The 17197-nt window shown below is 60.2% G+C and overlaps 1 protein-coding gene across 1 annotated transcript; it reads left to right on the top strand.

The window, feature by feature from the left end:
* The first annotated feature begins 14506 nt into the window (after positions 1-14506).
* Positions 14507-16825, top strand: ADRA2C (adrenoceptor alpha 2C). The gene has a single exon (XM_070791887.1). It carries the CDS (start codon positions 14889-14891, stop codon positions 16272-16274), a length of 1386 nt encoding a protein of 461 aa, XP_070647988.1. The 5' UTR covers positions 14507-14888; the 3' UTR covers positions 16275-16825.
* The last annotated feature ends 372 nt before the right edge of the window (positions 16826-17197 follow it).

Below are 17197 nucleotides of genomic sequence, written 5' to 3'. Positions count from 1 at the left end.
TTCCTGCATGACAATAGCTCATAATTCGAGCCTGGAGAGGAGGCTGCCTAATTAGAATTTTTAGAGCTGGGAGAGCCTTGAGGAAATCAGGGAGGAGCCACGCATTCAGAAGAGTACACCAAGCCCTGGGCAGTGGCGAAGAGTCAAAGGTCACGGACCGTTGGATCAAGGTGAGGCTGGATGCTCAGTGGCCAGACCCACGGTGAAGAGATGCAAGCTGGTCTCTGCAGCCACAGCGAGGGGTGAGGGGTCAAATTCCAGCTCTGTCTTAACTCACCCCAGCCCAGCCCACTGCTGACCCTCTCCTGCAGGCATGCATGCTTAATCGCTTCAGTCACGTCCAACTCTTTGCGACCCTATGGACTGTAGCCAACTAGGCTCTTCTGTCCATGGGATTCTCCAGGCAAGAATACTGGAGTAAGCTGCCATTCCCTTCTCTCAGAGCTTCCCTGATAGCTCAGTCAGTAACGAATCTGCCTGCAACGCAGGAGAACGGAGTTTGATTCCTGGGTTGGGAAGATCTGCTGGAGAAGGGAAGAAACTACTCCCTCCAGTCTTCTGGCCTGGAGAACTCCATGGACTGCAGCCCAGGGGGTCGCAAAGATTCAGACAGGACTGAGCGACTCTCATTTAGCTCCGCTTGTGGTTCAGACGGTAAAGCGTCTGCCTGCAAGGCAGGAGACCTGGGTTCAATCCCTGGGTCAGGAAGATGCCCTGGAGAAGGAAATGGCAATCCACTTCAGTACTCTTGCCTGGAAAATCCCACGGATGGAGGAGCCTGGCAGGTACAGTCCATGCGGTCACAAGGAGTCAGATACGACTGAGTGACTTCACTTTCACTTTTCTCCAGGGGATCTTCCAGACCCAGGGATCGAACCCAAGTCTCCTGCACTTCCTGCTTGGTTTACCGCTGAGCCATCAGGGAAGCCAAACCCTCACCCCGCAAATCCTAATCCTGATCCAAACTGCATCTTAAGTACTGGATCTACCCTCAGGATTAACCCTAGCCCATCCCAATTCAAATCCTGTTTATAAACTTAACCCTGACCAAAGCCCAGCTAAATGCCTGTCTAAACTCTTTAGCACCTCTGTGGTATTGCTGACTAAACCTTAAGTCTAACTTTAATCCCAACCCCAACCCTAACCCTGAGCCCAGCTCGACCACCTTCACAGCAGAGAAGAGCACACATTTCTGCAGAGTTGGCACTTTCCCGCCTGCTCTCAGGCCCTCTGCGGTTGCTGTGTCCCTCGTCCCACACAGAGCCGACACCCTGTGGTCCCTGCATCTGTTCGCCCGAGTGACCCAGCGTGGCATCAACGGCCACGTGGTGCGCACCGGCTGGGCAGCACTCACGCAGGCAGACTCTGGCCCCGGGAGAACTTTCTCCCCGTTTGCTGGACGAGGAAACCAAGGGTCTGAGAGGACCCCGCGGCACCGCACGTAGGCTGCAGCAAGGCGGGAGGGACCTCTGACGGTGTGTTCCCGACACCGGTCCCGCTCCTGGCCAGGTTCTCGGGGGTGTCAGGCTCGGACTCTGGTGGTTTGCGGCTGGACTTGTCCGTCTGGCCTGTCTTGCTGTCTCAGTGACCCCAGAGGTGAGGGTCTGACAGATGTGTATCCACTTCGTGTAGCTGGTCTCAAGCGACAAGCTGAAGCCAGACCCACAGGCCAGCCTGTCAAGCTGGGGGTGTGGGCAGGGGCTGCAGGAAGCCCCTCGCCCAGAGGCGCAGACAAGCATCGGCCCACTGAGCTGGTTCCCCATGACTGCTGCGCAGAATACCATGAGCCGGGCAGCTTAAAGCAAGAGAAGCTTAATCTCACAGCTCTGGAGACCAGAGGTCAGATCAAGGTGCTGGGAGGGTGGCCCCCTCTGGAGGCTTTCAGGGAGGGTCCCTCCCGCCTCCTCCAGCTTCTGGTGGCCCCAGGCATCACCCCGACCTCTGCCTCCATCTTCTGGTGGCCTCTCCTTCCTGTTTCTCTTCTTGTAAGGACACCAGCCCTGTTGAGTCAGGGCCCACCCCATTCCAGTATGACATCATTGGACGTGATTCCATCTGTAGAGACCCTGTTTCCAAATAAGGGCATCTTCACAGGTTCCAGACATTGGACTCGAACATACCTTTTTGAAAGTGAAAGTGAAGTCACTCAGTCGTGTCCATCTCTTTGCGATCTCATGGACTGTACCTGCCAGGCTCCTCCGTCCATGGGATTTTCCAGGCAAGATTACTGGCATGGTTTGCCATTTCCTTATCCAGGGGATCTTTCCAACTCAGGGATCAAACCCAGGTCTCCTGCTTTGCAGGCAGACTCTTTACCATCAGAGCCACAAGGGAAGCTGTTTTTGGGGGTCACAATTCAACTCATAATGACCATGCAGCTTCTTTCATTTTTTTATTAGGTGTCATCAGCTTCCCTGGTGGCTCATATGGTAAAGAATCCACCTGCAATGCAGGAGACTCAGGTTCGATCCCTGGGTTGGGAAGATCTCCTGGAGAAGGAAATGGCTGTCTGCTCCAGTATTCTTGCCTGGAGAATCCCAAGGACAGAGGAGCCTATAGTCCATGGAGTCATCAGTAAGCTCTGAGGATATTTCACATGAAAAACTGGGCCTGTGTCCTCTTCCTGCATGAGACCTGGCAAAGTGGAACCCAGAGGAAGCTGTTCTCTCTTGATGAGGCAGGCTTCATGCCCCCCCACTGAGCCCCCGAGCCCCACTCCTGCCTGGTGCTGTAGACATAGAGACTGGGACCCTTGATTTGGCCAGTGTTTCTCAACTAGGAGTGATTTTGCCTTGGAGACATTTGGCAATGTCCGAGGACATTCTTGGCTCTCACAACTGGAAGATGCCTAGCTCCCGTGGGTAGAGGCCAGGGATGCTGCTAAACATCCTGCAATTCACAGGATGGCCCCTCTGACAAAGAAGTTCCCACCTCCGAATGTCAGCGATGCCCAGGTTGGGAAATCTTCAACACTTTCATCTTGGTTCGTGGCTGCCCTGTTAAAGACTACATTTCCCAGCTTCCTTTGTGAAAGATGTGGCCACGTGACAACATTCTAACCAATGGGGTGTCAGCATAAGGGCTCTAGGCATCCTCCAGTTGAGCATGCCCTGTGATTGGCAGATGAGGCCCTCACACCCCCACTGAGTGGACCAGGGATGTGATGGCAATGGCTGGCACTAGAGCAGCCAACTGAGACCTCGAGGTGGGAGCTGCTTGCTGGGAATGGCCAAGGAAAGGTGGAAGGCACCAGGATCCTTCACCCCCATCAGGCCACCGTGCTGGTCCTGCCCAGACTTCTGCGTGCGTCACCTGTACCCTGACTTACTCCCGGCCAGTCCCGTTCCCTCCTGTGACGAATTACTAGTTTAAATCAGAGCTTTTCTGGGAAGGAAAAACTCAAGAAGAAAACATAGCAGATCTTGCTGAATCCGAGCCTGCAGTGTCCAGGCTCCAACACAAACATTCCAGCGCTCTGGGCAGTGGCGAGGATAGCTGGGCCTGCCCCCCGCCTTCTAGAAATACTTGGGAATCAGGGTCAACACAGGGGGCTGGAGCGGCTTCACACGGTCAGGGTGGTGTGAGCATTTCTTAGCTTGTTTTCCCAAACATGTCAAGGGCTCTTCATTTTCCAATCTGAGAAAAATCAAAGCCAAACAAAACAGCAATCTCTCTGAACCCCCTCCAGCTGTGGAGCGAGTATCCGCTACGGTCAGATTCACAAATCGTGGGCATGACATTGCTTTCATTTGTTTAACTTTTCCCATCAGGCACGTTCCCCAGATTCTAGAAGGGGACAACGCCATAAGAGGTGTCAGGCCTCAGGATGGAAGGAGAGGACCCTCAGTGAACACGGAGATGCTGGCCCAGCAGGGTGCGTGGATGCCCCTGGGCGTGGCCTGCTCATTCCCCTCGCCCACGAGAGCGGGCGGCATCCGAGGCGCCTGTCACATCTGGTCACCATTAGGGATGGGATTTGAGCCTTTCTCTCGCCCCCTATGAACCTCGCACATGTTTGGTGCTCAGAGAATGAGAGGCAGGAAAGCAGAGGGAAAGATGGGGCTTTAATAGAGAAGTCAGGCTCTCTGGGCTGGGACCATCTCAACTAGGAAGCAGGAACCAAAGGGCCTTCCTTGTGGAGGGGTCTGCAGACATCCCGTTCATTCCTTCATTCGTCCTTCATTCAGAACTAATTTTGTGTTGCAGGATGGGGGAGTCGAGGGGTACTGGGGAAATGAACACATTTTCAATAGGTTCCCATATTTTTCTACATTTGCTTCTTTGTGTCTCCCTTCTCTAAAAGGATGGTATTTTAAAAAATTAAAGCAAATTTAATCTCCCCCCCACTGCTTGGGGTGGGGGAGAGAAGGCCCCCACATGGATCCAGGGCCCCCACAGTGGGGAGGGGGGTGTTTCTCTTGAAGCGGGTGGTGACCACAGAGGCGTCCACCGTGGGCAGTGAGGCCAGAGGGGGTAGGGGCCTGAGCCCGAGCCCCGGTCTGCCCCATACTCTGGGGGACTGAGGCTGCCACGTGTGCCCCCAGAAGCCTCCGTTTTCTCATCTGTCTGCAAAGCGGGGGAGTTGGTAGCACCCAACTCCCAGAGGTCCCGTGAGAGTGAAGGAAAATGAGAGGCTTCAAATCTGCTGATGGCCCTGACTCCCCGGAGGGCTCCAGAGAACCCTGGATGGAGGACCTGGGGCGGGGGGCATGCCTGGCCCCAGCGGGAGGCCCCGGGCCAAGTCCAGGGTCGTGCTGCAGAGCCGGGAGCCTCCTGGCTGAGGTGGGGCAATGGCGGAGGCCTCCCCTCTGCTGTCAAGGCCAGGGACAGAAGCCCCTTCTCAGGGAGCCCCACATCGCTCGGCCCCGCCAGTAACCAGGGACCAGGCACCTCCCTACGAAGGCAGCCTGGAGCCCACAGGAGCAGGCAGGAAGGTGATCTCCCTGTGTCCCCTGGGGTCCAGCCTGGGGCCTGGCACAGAGGTACTCCATGTTGAAAACAGTCAGAGTCCCCCTAGGATGGACTGTATGTTCAGAAAAAGCAGTGAGCTTCCCGTTGCCCAGGGTGTGCAAGCAGAGGCTGGGGACAGGCCTGAAGGGCCACTGCAAAGTGGGCTCGTTCAGCTGGGATAAGAGTGATCATCATGATGATAATGTCAATTAAATGTACTCAGAGCTCGCTAAGCCCCAGCAACGGTAAAATCTTTGTTCTCTTTTGTTAGAAAAAATTTTTTTTTAATTTGCTGCAGTAACTGAAGCTCTCGGAACGAGTTAAACAATACAGAGATATATAAAGAAAAATCCAACATCAGCCCTCCTCCGAGGCCTCTTTCCCGCCCACAAGCCAGGTACCTGGGCTGACAGCGAAGGTGTCATCCTTCCAGGCATCCGACAAAGAGGATCCCTCTCCATCCTTCAAATGCTCTGAGGAGGCTCAGGGAGGGGAAGCCGTTCGTCCAAAGGCTGCTAGCTGCTTAGAGGTTCCAGACCAAGCAGGTTTAAGTTGCCTCTTCAGCCCAGAGGCCCCCAGCTCAGCCTGGCTCTCCTCTCCTCTTCTCCTGGGAGCCCGGCCCGCGGGAGACACAGAGCCTCCCCTGGGATGGCCTGAGACTCCTGGGCCAGCTCATTCCAACCAGAACTGACCGGTCCTTGAGCCCACGGCCCAGCCCCCACCTTCCAACTTGAATTTGGCAGGACTGACTTTTTTTTTCTAAGTGACGAAAATATGATAACACATTTACAGGAGACTTCCCTGATAGCTCAGTTGGTAAAGAATCTGCCTGCAACGCAGGAGACCCTGGTTCTATTCCTAGGTTGGGAAGATCCCCTGGAGAAGGGATAGGCTGCCCAGTTCAGTATTCTTGGGCTTCCCTTGTGGCTCAGCTGGTAAAGAATCCACATGCAATGTGGGAGACCTGGATTCGATCCCTGGGTTGGGAAGATGCCCTGGAGAAGGGAAAGGCTACCCATTCCAGTATTCAGGCCTGGAGAAGTCCATGGGGTCGCAAAGAGTCAGACACGACTGAACAACTTGTTCACTTTCACTTGGAAAATACAGAACAAAGTTACATATAGTTCCACTATATATTACAATTAAATTCTTAGTTGGAGTTTCAATATCAAACTCTCAGAAATTAATAGAATAAATGTACAGAGAAGTAGAAGAATATAGTAGACCTGAAAAGCATCGTGAAACAATTTGACATAATTAAGATTTATACCATTTTCACACAACAGTAGGATACCAATTCATGTTCCCATAGACTAAACCAGGAGACACTAGAACATATCTGGAAACGTAAGACCAGGTGCAGAAATTTCATGGTCTAAAGGTATTGAAATCATAACGCAGCTTTTCTCTTATTACTGTGCAATTCCGAAATCAAAAGATATTTGAAAATAACCCACATATTTTCGAGCGCAGTGTGTTATTTACCAAGAGAGAACTCTGACTTAGCCATCAAGAAAGCCTCAATAAAGTTAGACTGGATAAAACACAGAGGGTAACTGTAGAGAAGGAAGCATTCAAATGAGAAATTAATATCAAAGATACTTTAAAAACTCCCATGCATCTGGAAATGAAATGTCTGCTTTTAAATGAGGGCTAAGAAGCCGTAACAAGGAAGGCATTCTGATCTCCTTCTGTCAGACTCTCCCAGCTCCGACAAGGCCCTCCTAGTGCCCAGGAAGCCCAGAGTCCCATCCCTCAACTCAGAGCTGGGGACACGAGGCTCAGGAAGGACAGGGGACTTGTCACACCACATGAGGACCACATTCCTTGTGTTTAATCCGATAATTTACAAAGTTCCATTGTGACTACTGCACGCGTCCATTCATTTCCAAACACCCACAGAGTGTGTATTCACTTCCCATTGCTGCTATAACAAATGATCGAAAACTTAGGAGCTTGTAACAACAAACTGATTATTGCACAGCTCTGGCGTCCAGAAGAATGAAGTGCCTGGCAGTGCTGGTTACCTCTGGAGCCTCTGGGGAGAATCGTGTTTCCTCGTCTCCTCCTGCTTCTGCATCTCTGAGCTCGTGGCCCTCCTCCCATCCCTCTGCCTCCGTGATCACCTCTCTCACTTAGAAGGACCCTCGTGATGATGTGACAATGTGTAGGGATTGTTCAGATAATATAGGATAATCCCTCATCTCCCTAATTTAATTAAGTCCCTAACTTAATCTCATCAGCAAAATCCCTTTTGGTCACTTAGCCACAGGCTCTGGAGAGGAGGGTGTGGATGCTTTTGAGTGTTATTTTGCCTACTTGCACAGTAATTCTCAAAGGAGGCAGGACAGGGTTGTGTACAGCAAATCAGCTAGGATGCGTTCCGTGACACATTATGGAACCCTCCTCCCAAAGGGCCTTAGACAGTGAGGCTACTTAGCGTCTCCATTGGCAGGAAGCCTGACCAAAGGCTGGCTCCAGGGTGGGTTCATTTGGAGGCTCAAGAACAACAGCATTAGGGATACGGTGTCTTTCCCCCCGTGACTGTTGGCATCATCTCCTCCTGGCCCCAAGAGAGCGGCTGCGGCTGCAGCTCCAGGTGTCACGTCATCACACATCCATGACCAAACAGGAAGGAAGGCAGTGAGTCTTCTGGTATGTTTCTTGCCTGTCATCAGGGAGGTCTCAGGGGCTGAGGCCGGGTCATGTGACCTCTCTGCAGCCATTGGGGAAGAGCGTCCGTCTTTCCTGGACACATCACTGCTCCTCCACCAAAACGAATCAGGTATGCAGGTGCCTTCATTATCTACGCTGCATGACAAAGCACCACGAATTTACCAGCTAAGGGCAACACACATTTACTATCTCAGGTTCCACGGGCCAAGAGTCAGGTGCAGGCCAGCAGACTCCTTGCTCATGGTGCGGAGGCTGAAATTACAGCGTCAGCTGAGACCAGGTTCTCACCCGAGGCCAGGGACGCCCCGCGTGCCAGGCTCCCCCAGCTGTCGAGAGTTCAGTTTCCAGAGGCTGAGCGGCCAAGGTGAGTTTTCTTGCGGTTTTCCAGGGACCACTCAGCCCCTGAAGGCCACACTCACCCAGGGACTGCCTCTGGCATCGCTGCTGCTTCTGTGTGGCCAGCAGGGGAGCCCCTCTGATGCGTCAAAGGCTTCACTTGATCGGGTCAGGCCCAGACAGGATAATCTCCCTTAAGAGGATGAGATGGCTGGATGGCGGCATCAGCGATTCAACGGACATAAACTTGGGCAAACTCAGGGAGATGGTGAGGGACAGGGCGGCCTGGTGTGCTTCCATGGCATGGAGAAGAGTCAGGCACGACTCGGGAGACTGAAAAACAGCAAGCTGAGAGCCAGCTGGTTAGGAGCCTGGATGAGGCAGCGATGCCCACCCCGTTCACACAGGAGGAGGCGCGCCCCCTGGCCTGGGCCACTGGGGCCACCGGAGCATCCTGCTGCCTCACCCTCCAGTCTGAGCTGGGCCCCTCCTCCTTCCAGAGTCCTCCCTGAGCCCCCGGCAGGTCCCTGGAGGTCGGGGGCCTGTGCCCCGAGCCCTCAGCTGGGCCTGGGGGGTGCTGTGGTCTCTCCGTGGGCGCTGTCCACACTCAGCAAAGAGCGGGTGCCCAGGAGACGCCCGCTGGATGAATGCAGAGCCCCCAGAGTACTGGGAAGACCTTGAAGCCCAGAAAAAGTGATGGGGGCTGGGCCTAGGATTCTGGCCCCGGTCTCAGGGGGGCTGGTTTGAGGATAGGATCGTGCCAGGCCCTCAGAGCTCCCCACTTTAGGCCTCTGCTTCAGAGAGCCCTTCCGAGGCCCCCCCAATAACCGAGGCCAGCAGCCAGGGAGGCACTGGTGAGCGGATAGCAGGCAGTGCAGAGACAGCAGGACAGGGGACCACAGGCCCTGGGCTCGCGCCCACACGTGATCTGGAGCAACCTGGCCTCCACCCTCCTCTGCAGGACGGGACACCACCCAGCACACACTGTGATGGGGACGCGAGGAGGGTGAGGGGGCCCATCACCCAGGGACTGTTCAGGACAGGACCTGGCTGAAGGATGGGGACTCACGAGCGCTCATGGGCAGAGGCCGAGGAACAGGAGGGGGCAGAGGGGAAGCTGCAGGGTGACGCACCCCCAGGAACTGACCCCCGGAGGTCCCAGGGGGCCCTGTGGCTGCCGTGGGCCATGGACCCCCGTGCGGGATTCCGAGGAGCCCCCTCTGGTGCTGAGGGGGCGTGGCGCTGTGCCTTGCTCAGGTGGGTGACAGGCAGGGGGGGGTGCTCCAGGCCCAGGGAATGGCAGCAGAGATGGGCGCTGCTGGGGCACCCAGGGCCAAGAACCTGCTCGGCTGCCGTGGAGGGTGGGGGGCTCCGTCGTCCCCATTCAGGGGGTCGGACAGGGACACTCACACGGCGATGCCTGGTCAGCTCGAGCCCAGAGTCCAGGTCAAGGCCAGGCTACGGAGGGTCCCAATCGCCAGGCTCAGGCATCTGGGCAGCGGCAAGGCCCAGGACGGAGGACGGGTCAGCCCAGAGCGGCCTGCAGAGGGGAGCCCCGGGAGGGCCCCCGTGTGATGGGTGAATGGGAGCTTGAGCCCCAGCAGGCCCCCGGGCTGAGCGAGGTGCACAGCAGGTGTGCCACGAGCATGCTGACTCGCAGCTTGAATCCATTACACTCCCTGCAAGTCCAAGACGGTCCCCAAAGCCGCTCTTCCCCCAGAGGGCCCCGCGCCAGCCCTGGAGGAGCTCAGCAGTGCCAAGTCCATCACTGTGATCGATATCGCAGTGAAGTTGGTGCACGCAGATCCGGCTGCATTCTGACAAGACAAAGCGGTTCTGGAATTCTTCGGGGAGGGGCGGGGAGAAGAAGCAAGCTGCATCTTTTCCCCTGTCTCAGCTTTAAAAATTAAATTACAAATAAAGTTGGGGACACAATATCTTCAGACCAGTCGAGGACACACCAAGTCTTGGGGTCTGAGACTGGAATGCCGGGCTGGCCCTCCCCCGGCCCCGCACCAGCCAGCTGAGTGCAAGGGCCCTTCCCCCTCCCTGCAGCCACCAGCTGAGGGCAAAGACCGCAGACACAGCAAAACTCCCAGGGGCTGGAGGCCCAGCTGGGCAGGAGCCGACACGGACCTTAGAACCGTCCAGTCAATAACCCTGCTTTACAGATGGGAAAACTGAGGCCATGGGAGGCAGGAGGTTCTCGGGCTGCCAGACAGAACGTGAGGAGATAAGCAGGAGCTTAAGTCCAGGACCTCCACAGAATGGAGACAAGAAGGGCCTACTGGTTGGGGAGGCCGGGTCTGGCTCTGGGTGAAGTGCTGCTGTGCTCGGCTGACTGCCACCCACACAGGCGACCGCACCAGCATCTGGTGTGGCTGGGGAGGATGGAGGTCACCAGGCCCTTCGGACCACCCATCCCTCCCGCACGCTTCCACCGCAAGCTGTGAGGCAGGCCTCCCCACAGACAGAGGGACAGAGACGTGGCCTGTCCGCAGGAGCCCATGGCAGAGGTGAGGTCTGATGATGGTTCGTCCCTAAGGGGCACACAGGATCCCAGTGAAGGGGGCTCCCCGCCAGCTGGGGAGAGCGGGCAGGCCTCCTGGGGAGGAATCTCGAGCCTCATGTTTTGGAGGAAGAGGAGAGCACTCAGGATAGAGGGGGCAGAGCTGCCAGCCGGGAGAAGGGCCTGTGATGGAGCCCCAAGTCCACGGCAGGCAGGGACAAACGGGCTCCCGGAGAGGCGAGGCGGTGAGGTGGAAGCCAGCCCGACGCCTGGAAGAGCTGCCCGCGCTGGGGCACCAGAGATACAGCCTGCCTGCAGCTGGGAGGGTGAGCGAGGCCACAGGCACGCGCGCATGTGTGGGTGTGCACACGTGTGCCAGCGCAGGGGGGTGTGTGTAGGCACGTGTGTGCACATGTGGACAGGCACGCCTGTGTGCTGGATGCTTGTATGTACACAAATGAAGTGTGCACACAAATTCCTGCATGTGAGCACACAGTATGTGTGTGTGACTGCATGTGTGTGGATATGTGTGTGCACACATACATGTATGAGCATAGCGTGTGTGACCTGTGCATGCGCATGTGGGTAGGTGTGCACGCATGGTGCTTGCAGGTGTATGAACGTGCATGTGTGTGCATCGTGGGCACATGGATGCTTCTGTGAAAGCACGGTCGTGTACGTGGCTGTGTGTCTGCACATTCCTGGATGCACGTGAGTGTTTGTGAAGATACAAGCCTAGGTGTGCATGGATGTGTGCACATGGATATGTATGTGTGCATGTGTGCGCAGGCATACCTGCACATTCAGGGAGGCAGCTCAAGGAGACGCGCCCCCTTCACCTGAGCTGAGGCCGCCCTAGCACAGACCTTACACAGACATCGCCGGGCTGGTGCACACCCAGATCCCTCCTCCCAGGAGCGGGCCTGGGACCCAGCGTGCCGCAGGTCACAGGGGATGAAGGTGAGGAGCGGGCCCGGGACCCAGCGTGCCGCGGGTCACAGGGGATGAAGGTGAGGAGGGGGCCGGGGACCCAGCGTGCCATGGGTCACAGGGGATGAAGGTGAGGAGCGGGCCCGGGACCCAGCGTGCCGTGGGTCACAGGGGATGAAGGTGAGGACAACCTCATAGCCCCAGCCTGCTCCACCTCCACAAAGTCGCCTCCCAAGATGCCCCCCAATGCCCCCTCCCCCACCAGCGCAGCCTGACTCCCCATAGCACCCTCCTGTCACCCGCCCGGTCCTGCCAAGCCCAGGCCCCGGGGGCAGCGACCCCCAGGACAGGCAGTCTTCCAGGGCGCAGGCGGTTTCATCTGCTCCAGGGCAGTGGGGAGCTACCTGTCAAGCCTCACGCTCAGTCTCGGGATAAGAGGCCTCTCCAGCTCCACGGTGCACAGCTGAGGCCCCGGGGCCTCCCTCCAGCGCACAGAGCAGGCCTGTATGCGGCGCCTTCCAGGCCAGGGCTCTCTACCCCGAGGACTACCTGGCCCGCTGCCGCCCCTCGCCTCTGGGCCCTGGACCCCAGGAGCGGCCCTTCCTCCTGCCTCCTCCCAGTTTGGCCAGCCGGGCGCTGTCTGCTGTCTGAATTCAGAAGGCCGGCCCAGCGTCCCCCGGGGGCCTGGGTCACTCGGCCGGCCAGACTCTCCAGAAGTTCCCAGCCTGGCCGGGCTGGAGAGCCACTGCCTGGGCGGTGGGACGTGCTGTCTGCTGTGGGGCCCCTGGAGCTCTGTGTGCTTTTCCTTCAAACCCCTCACGCTAGGCTGGCCTTGCCTGTGGACACGTGGGGTGTCGCATGGAGCAGGACTCTTGGACTCAGCCCCCAAGGTGCTTCTCGAAAGGTAAGACCCCCTCAAGGCCAGGAGGAGGCCCACATGGCGATCCAGCTGATGGCAGGGCAGACCTCTCCAAAACCTATACATGACCACCACTGTGTCCCTTCTGAGGACATGCCCACCAGGACAAAGCCCAACCCCACCCCAGGGGGCACAAGGAACAGGGGCCTCTCACTTCTAATAACTCCCCTCACTCTCCAAACACAGCTCAGAGGTCACCTCCTCCAGGAAGCCTTCCCTGATAACCCCACCCCCAGGATGGAGGAGGAGCCCCAGGGCACTGATGGCATTCACTGCACCCATCTCAGTGCGTGGCACCATCGAGCCCAGACAGCCAGCATTCAAGACAGAAGGTCTGATCCAGACAGAGACAGGGCAAGCCAAAGATGGAGGCATAGGGGTCTTCCCTGCAGAGTGCGCTCCTCAGCACCCTGACTGGTGGCACCTTTCAGGCTCCAGGACCAGAGGACCTTTCACAAGGATGGGGCCTCTACCTTCCCTGGGTCACACACGATCATGGCTTTGCTCCCCAAACTGTATAAATGCCAAGGACTGGCCCAGGAGGATTAACCTTCCTCAGCAGGTCTGCCATCTGGAGTATTTGATTTCCTGTCTGGCCGTGGCCTGACCCTGCCCCGCCCCATCAGTGGAACCATGTTAACAAGGATGTCGGTGCTCCTTGTGCGCCTCTCTGCTGAGACAGCCTGCTCTCCCGGGAAGGACTTTGAGCTTTTCCAGAGCTCAGAGCACAGAGAAGCAGCCCTCCAGCCAGGGCACAGTTCTGGGCATCATGGGGTGGGTGTGTGTGTGTGTGTCTCCGACCCCTCCCTGAGTTACCCTCCTAGTACCCGCTCCCCAGACACAAGCCCCATCCCCTCCTCCCCCCACCTGAGAATTCCCCTCCTCCCCCACCTGAGAATTCGAAGAGAGCCGCAGGCCAGCCGGGGTGTTTCTGCTCTGCTGGGAGCAACGAAATGCCTGGCCTGGGACCACGGTCCTCCTCCCCAGCCTCTATCTCCCACAGACCTCAGGAGGTGGGGACCACCACGCAACAGTGTACAACTGCAGAACAGATGCACAGGGACGTGGGGGCAGGGGTCAGCGGGGGTCACCCCCAACACCTCGCCCCTAAGCAGGAATGTGACTCCCACGCCAAACAGCCCCTCACCTGGCAATTCAGTGTGGGGCGTTTGTCAGAGGCGAAGATACTGAACATCCCCCAGCCTTTAAAAAGCAGAGCTTATGGAGCATAAGAATTCAACTTCAGGAATTGCCAACAAGGGTGCAGAGCCTGGGAGCCTGCCCAGGGCTTCCACAGGCACCGCCGTCATGATTCACGCTCCAGCAGAGGCCGGGGGTGGGGAGGCAGCTTGGCCCCCGAGCATCCCCCAGAGACGAGAGTGGGCCCTCGCAGCGAGGGCGCATCCTCGCCGCGTCGCATCCTCCGCCGGGCTGCGAGCGGCTGGCTCTCCGGTCAGGCCGCGGACCCCCCGAGCCGGCCCCGCTGCGGGCGGGCGCGCGCGTGTGCCCGGGCAGGTGAGGAGGCGGCCGTCTTAGAAAGAGCAGGGTTCTGGAACTCACCGCCCAGGCCAGCCGGCACTCGGCCCCGGCGCACAGGCTGCGGACGGCCCTGGAGGAGGCGCCCTCGCCGGGCGCGCGCGCCCCGCGCCACCGCCCCGGGCTCCTCCCCGGCGCCGCGCGGGCAGGTTCGCTGAGGCGGCCGCGGGCTCGGGCTGCCGGGCCCGCTCCCCCCGGGCCGGCGGCGCTGGCCTGCCCGCCAGGCCGCCCCCGCCCGCCCGCGCCCCGCCCCGCTGCGCAACTCTACCCAAGTTGGAAGCCGAGCCGGAGCGGCGACAGTCGCGCCGAGCGCACGGCGGCGGAGGCGGCGGCGGCGCAGCTCCTGCGAGCCGAGGCAGGCGAGGCGGCGACCGCACGGCGGAGCGCGGACCGCGTGGGGCGCCCGCGCCGGGAGCGGCAGGAGGAGGAGCCGGGGAGGACGCTCGGCGGCGCCGGCGCCCTGCCCGGGAAAGTAAAGTTGGAGCCGGAGGCAGCGCGCGGGCGCTGGGGCCCCGAGGAGCGGGGGCCCGCGCCCCGGCGCGCCGAGCCCTAGCCGGCCGGATGGGAGGCGGAGCGCCCGGGCCGCCGCCGCCGCCTGCAGCCTGCGCCCCGGCCGGGCGCCGGGGCCGCGGGGCCGCCCGGGCACGCCCGTTCGGGCGCCGAGTCGCTGCGGGCTCGCGGCCCGGGCGCTCCCCGTGAGCCGGGCCGAGGGCGGGGCCGCGCGAGGACCCCGGGACCTGCCCCCTCCCCCTCGCCGCCGCGTCGCCACTCGCTCCGGGCGCCTCCTGCTCTGCACTTACGCGTGCGGCGGCGGCGGCGGCGGCGGCTGGGAGCCGGGCAGCCACGCTCTCCGGCGCGCCGCTCGCCAGCCGGGCCGCCACGGCCGAGGGTCGGCTGCGGGGCGCCGCGGTCCCCAGCGGGCGCGCCCTAGGCGCAGGCGGCGATGCGGGCTCCGACCCGGGCTGGGGGGCGCCCGAGCTGCCGCGGCTGCGCCCCGGCTCCAGGCGGGACCGCGTAGCTTGCGGGAGGACCATGGCGTCCCCGGCGCTGGCGGCGGCGCTGGCGGCGGCGGCGGCAGCGGCGGGCCCCAACGCGAGCGGCGCCGGCGACGGGGGCAGCGGCAGGGTCGCCAACGGCTCGGGGGCCCCCTGGGGACCGCCGCCGGGCCAGTACTCGGCGGGCGCCGTGGCGGGGCTGGCGGCAGTGGTGGGCTTCCTCATCGTCTTCACCGTGGTGGGCAACGTGCTGGTGGTGATCGCCGTGCTGACCAGCCGCGCGCTGCGTGCGCCGCAGAACCTCTTCCTGGTGTCGCTGGCCTCCGCTGACATCCTGGTGGCCACACTGGTCATGCCCTTCTCGCTGGCCAACGAGCTCATGGCCTACTGGTACTTCGGGCAGGTGTGGTGCGGCGTGTACCTGGCGCTAGACGTCCTCTTCTGCACCTCGTCCATCGTGCACCTGTGCGCCATCAGCCTGGACCGCTACTGGTCCGTGACCCAGGCCGTCGAGTACAACCTGAAGCGCACGCCGCGCCGCGTCAAGGCCACCATCGTGGCCGTGTGGCTCATCTCGGCCGTCATCTCCTTCCCGCCGCTAGTCTCGCTCTACCGCCGGCCCGACGGCGCCGCCTACCCGCAGTGTGGCCTCAACGACGAGACCTGGTACATCCTGTCCTCCTGCATCGGCTCCTTCTTCGCTCCCTGCCTCATCATGGGCCTGGTCTACGCGCGCATCTACCGGGTGGCCAAGCTGCGTACGCGCACGCTCAGCGAGAAGCGCGAGCCCGCGGGCCCCGACGGCGCGTCCCCGACCACGGAGAACGGGCTGGGCGCCGGCGAGAACGGGCACTGCGTGCCCGCGCGCCGCCCGCGCGCCGACCTGGAGCCCGAGGACAGCAGCGCGGCGGCCGAGAGACGGCGGCGCCGGGGCGCGCTGCGGCGGGGCGGGCGGCGGCGTGGGGCTGGCGAGGGGGCCGCGGACGCCGAGGGCACAGGCCCCGGGACAGTGACGGCCGAGCCGGGCGCGCTGGCCGCCGCGAGGTCCCCGGGCCCCGGCGGGCGCCTGTCCCGCGCCAGCTCGCGCTCCGTCGAGTTCTTCCTGTCTCGCCGGCGCCGGGCGCGCAGCAGCGTGTGCCGCCGCAAGGTGGCCCAGGCGCGTGAGAAGCGCTTCACCTTCGTGCTGGCGGTGGTCATGGGCGTGTTCGTGCTCTGCTGGTTCCCCTTCTTCTTCACCTACAGCCTGTATGGCATCTGCCGCGAGGCCTGCCAGGTGCCCGGCCCGCTCTTCAAGTTCTTCTTCTGGATCGGCTACTGCAACAGCTCGCTCAACCCGGTCATCTACACCGTCTTCAACCAGGACTTCCGGCGCTCTTTCAAGCACATCCTCTTCCGACGGAGGAGAAGGGGCTTCAGGCAGTGACCCGCGCGCCCTGCCCCAGTGTGGACACCCTGGACAGCTCCTGGCGGAGGCAGGCAAAGCCGGCCTCCCTGGGACCCAAGGATGGATTGGCCTTCGGGGTGCAGGGGTGGGTACACAGCGTACAGCGAGAGCCCAGAGACTGCAGGGCCCCCGGGGAGGGGGGAAGGAGAGAGGGGAGACCCCTCTGCCTTCTTCTCTCAGCAAGGGGCTGCTTCTGGGGCTCTAGGCCTGGCTCCGGCTCCCCGGAGGGGCCCCCGCCCAGGTGTGGGAGTGGGGCCGGGTGGTAGACCCCAGTGGCGCTTGTTTATCCTCCCAAATTGACGAGAAAGGAGCCTGCCCCGCCCCCAACACATGCCACCCTACCCCCCTCTCCACCTCTGAGCAAGGGCTGACCTCCCAGGACCTCCGTGGGTGGCTTTCCAGGGGTGGGGGTGGGGGATGAAGCAAGGCCCCGGCAATCTTTGGTTACCCAAAGTATTTAAATGTTTGCCAAAAACGACTGACAGCCAAAACAACCAAACTCTTTTTCTAAATAAACCTTTGTAATCTAAGTGGTGGGTGCCATAGTCAGTCCTTCAGCCCTGGGGGTGGGGGGCCTTCCAGACCCTCACCCTACCCGATCCCCCCACCTCCCACCTTCTCTTGCATCAGGTGGTGGGGGGGGGTGTTTGTTTAAAGGTAACTTGTCTTACAGATGTCCAAAGCATATGCTCAAAATGGTTGTGTTGTTACTGGCCCAGAGACCAGGGAAATCAAGAGACCCCAGATTAACTGCAAATACAGATGCTGGAGGGCTGTTCTCCATCCATACCCATCCCTCTCTGAATCTAGGCTTCCCCCAGTGCAGCCAGCCTCAACCCCTTGCCCAGCCCTCACCAGCCCCCAGGGAGTCCGGGCCCACACACGCTAAGGCTTGAGGAGAG

The sequence above is a fragment of the Bos indicus genome, chromosome 6 (assembly GCF_029378745.1).
Source record: "Bos indicus isolate NIAB-ARS_2022 breed Sahiwal x Tharparkar chromosome 6, NIAB-ARS_B.indTharparkar_mat_pri_1.0, whole genome shotgun sequence".
Classification (NCBI taxonomy): domain Eukaryota; kingdom Metazoa; phylum Chordata; class Mammalia; order Artiodactyla; family Bovidae; genus Bos; species Bos indicus.
Note: the sequence above shows the minus strand (reverse complement) of the source record. Positions and strands in the feature narration are given on the sequence as shown.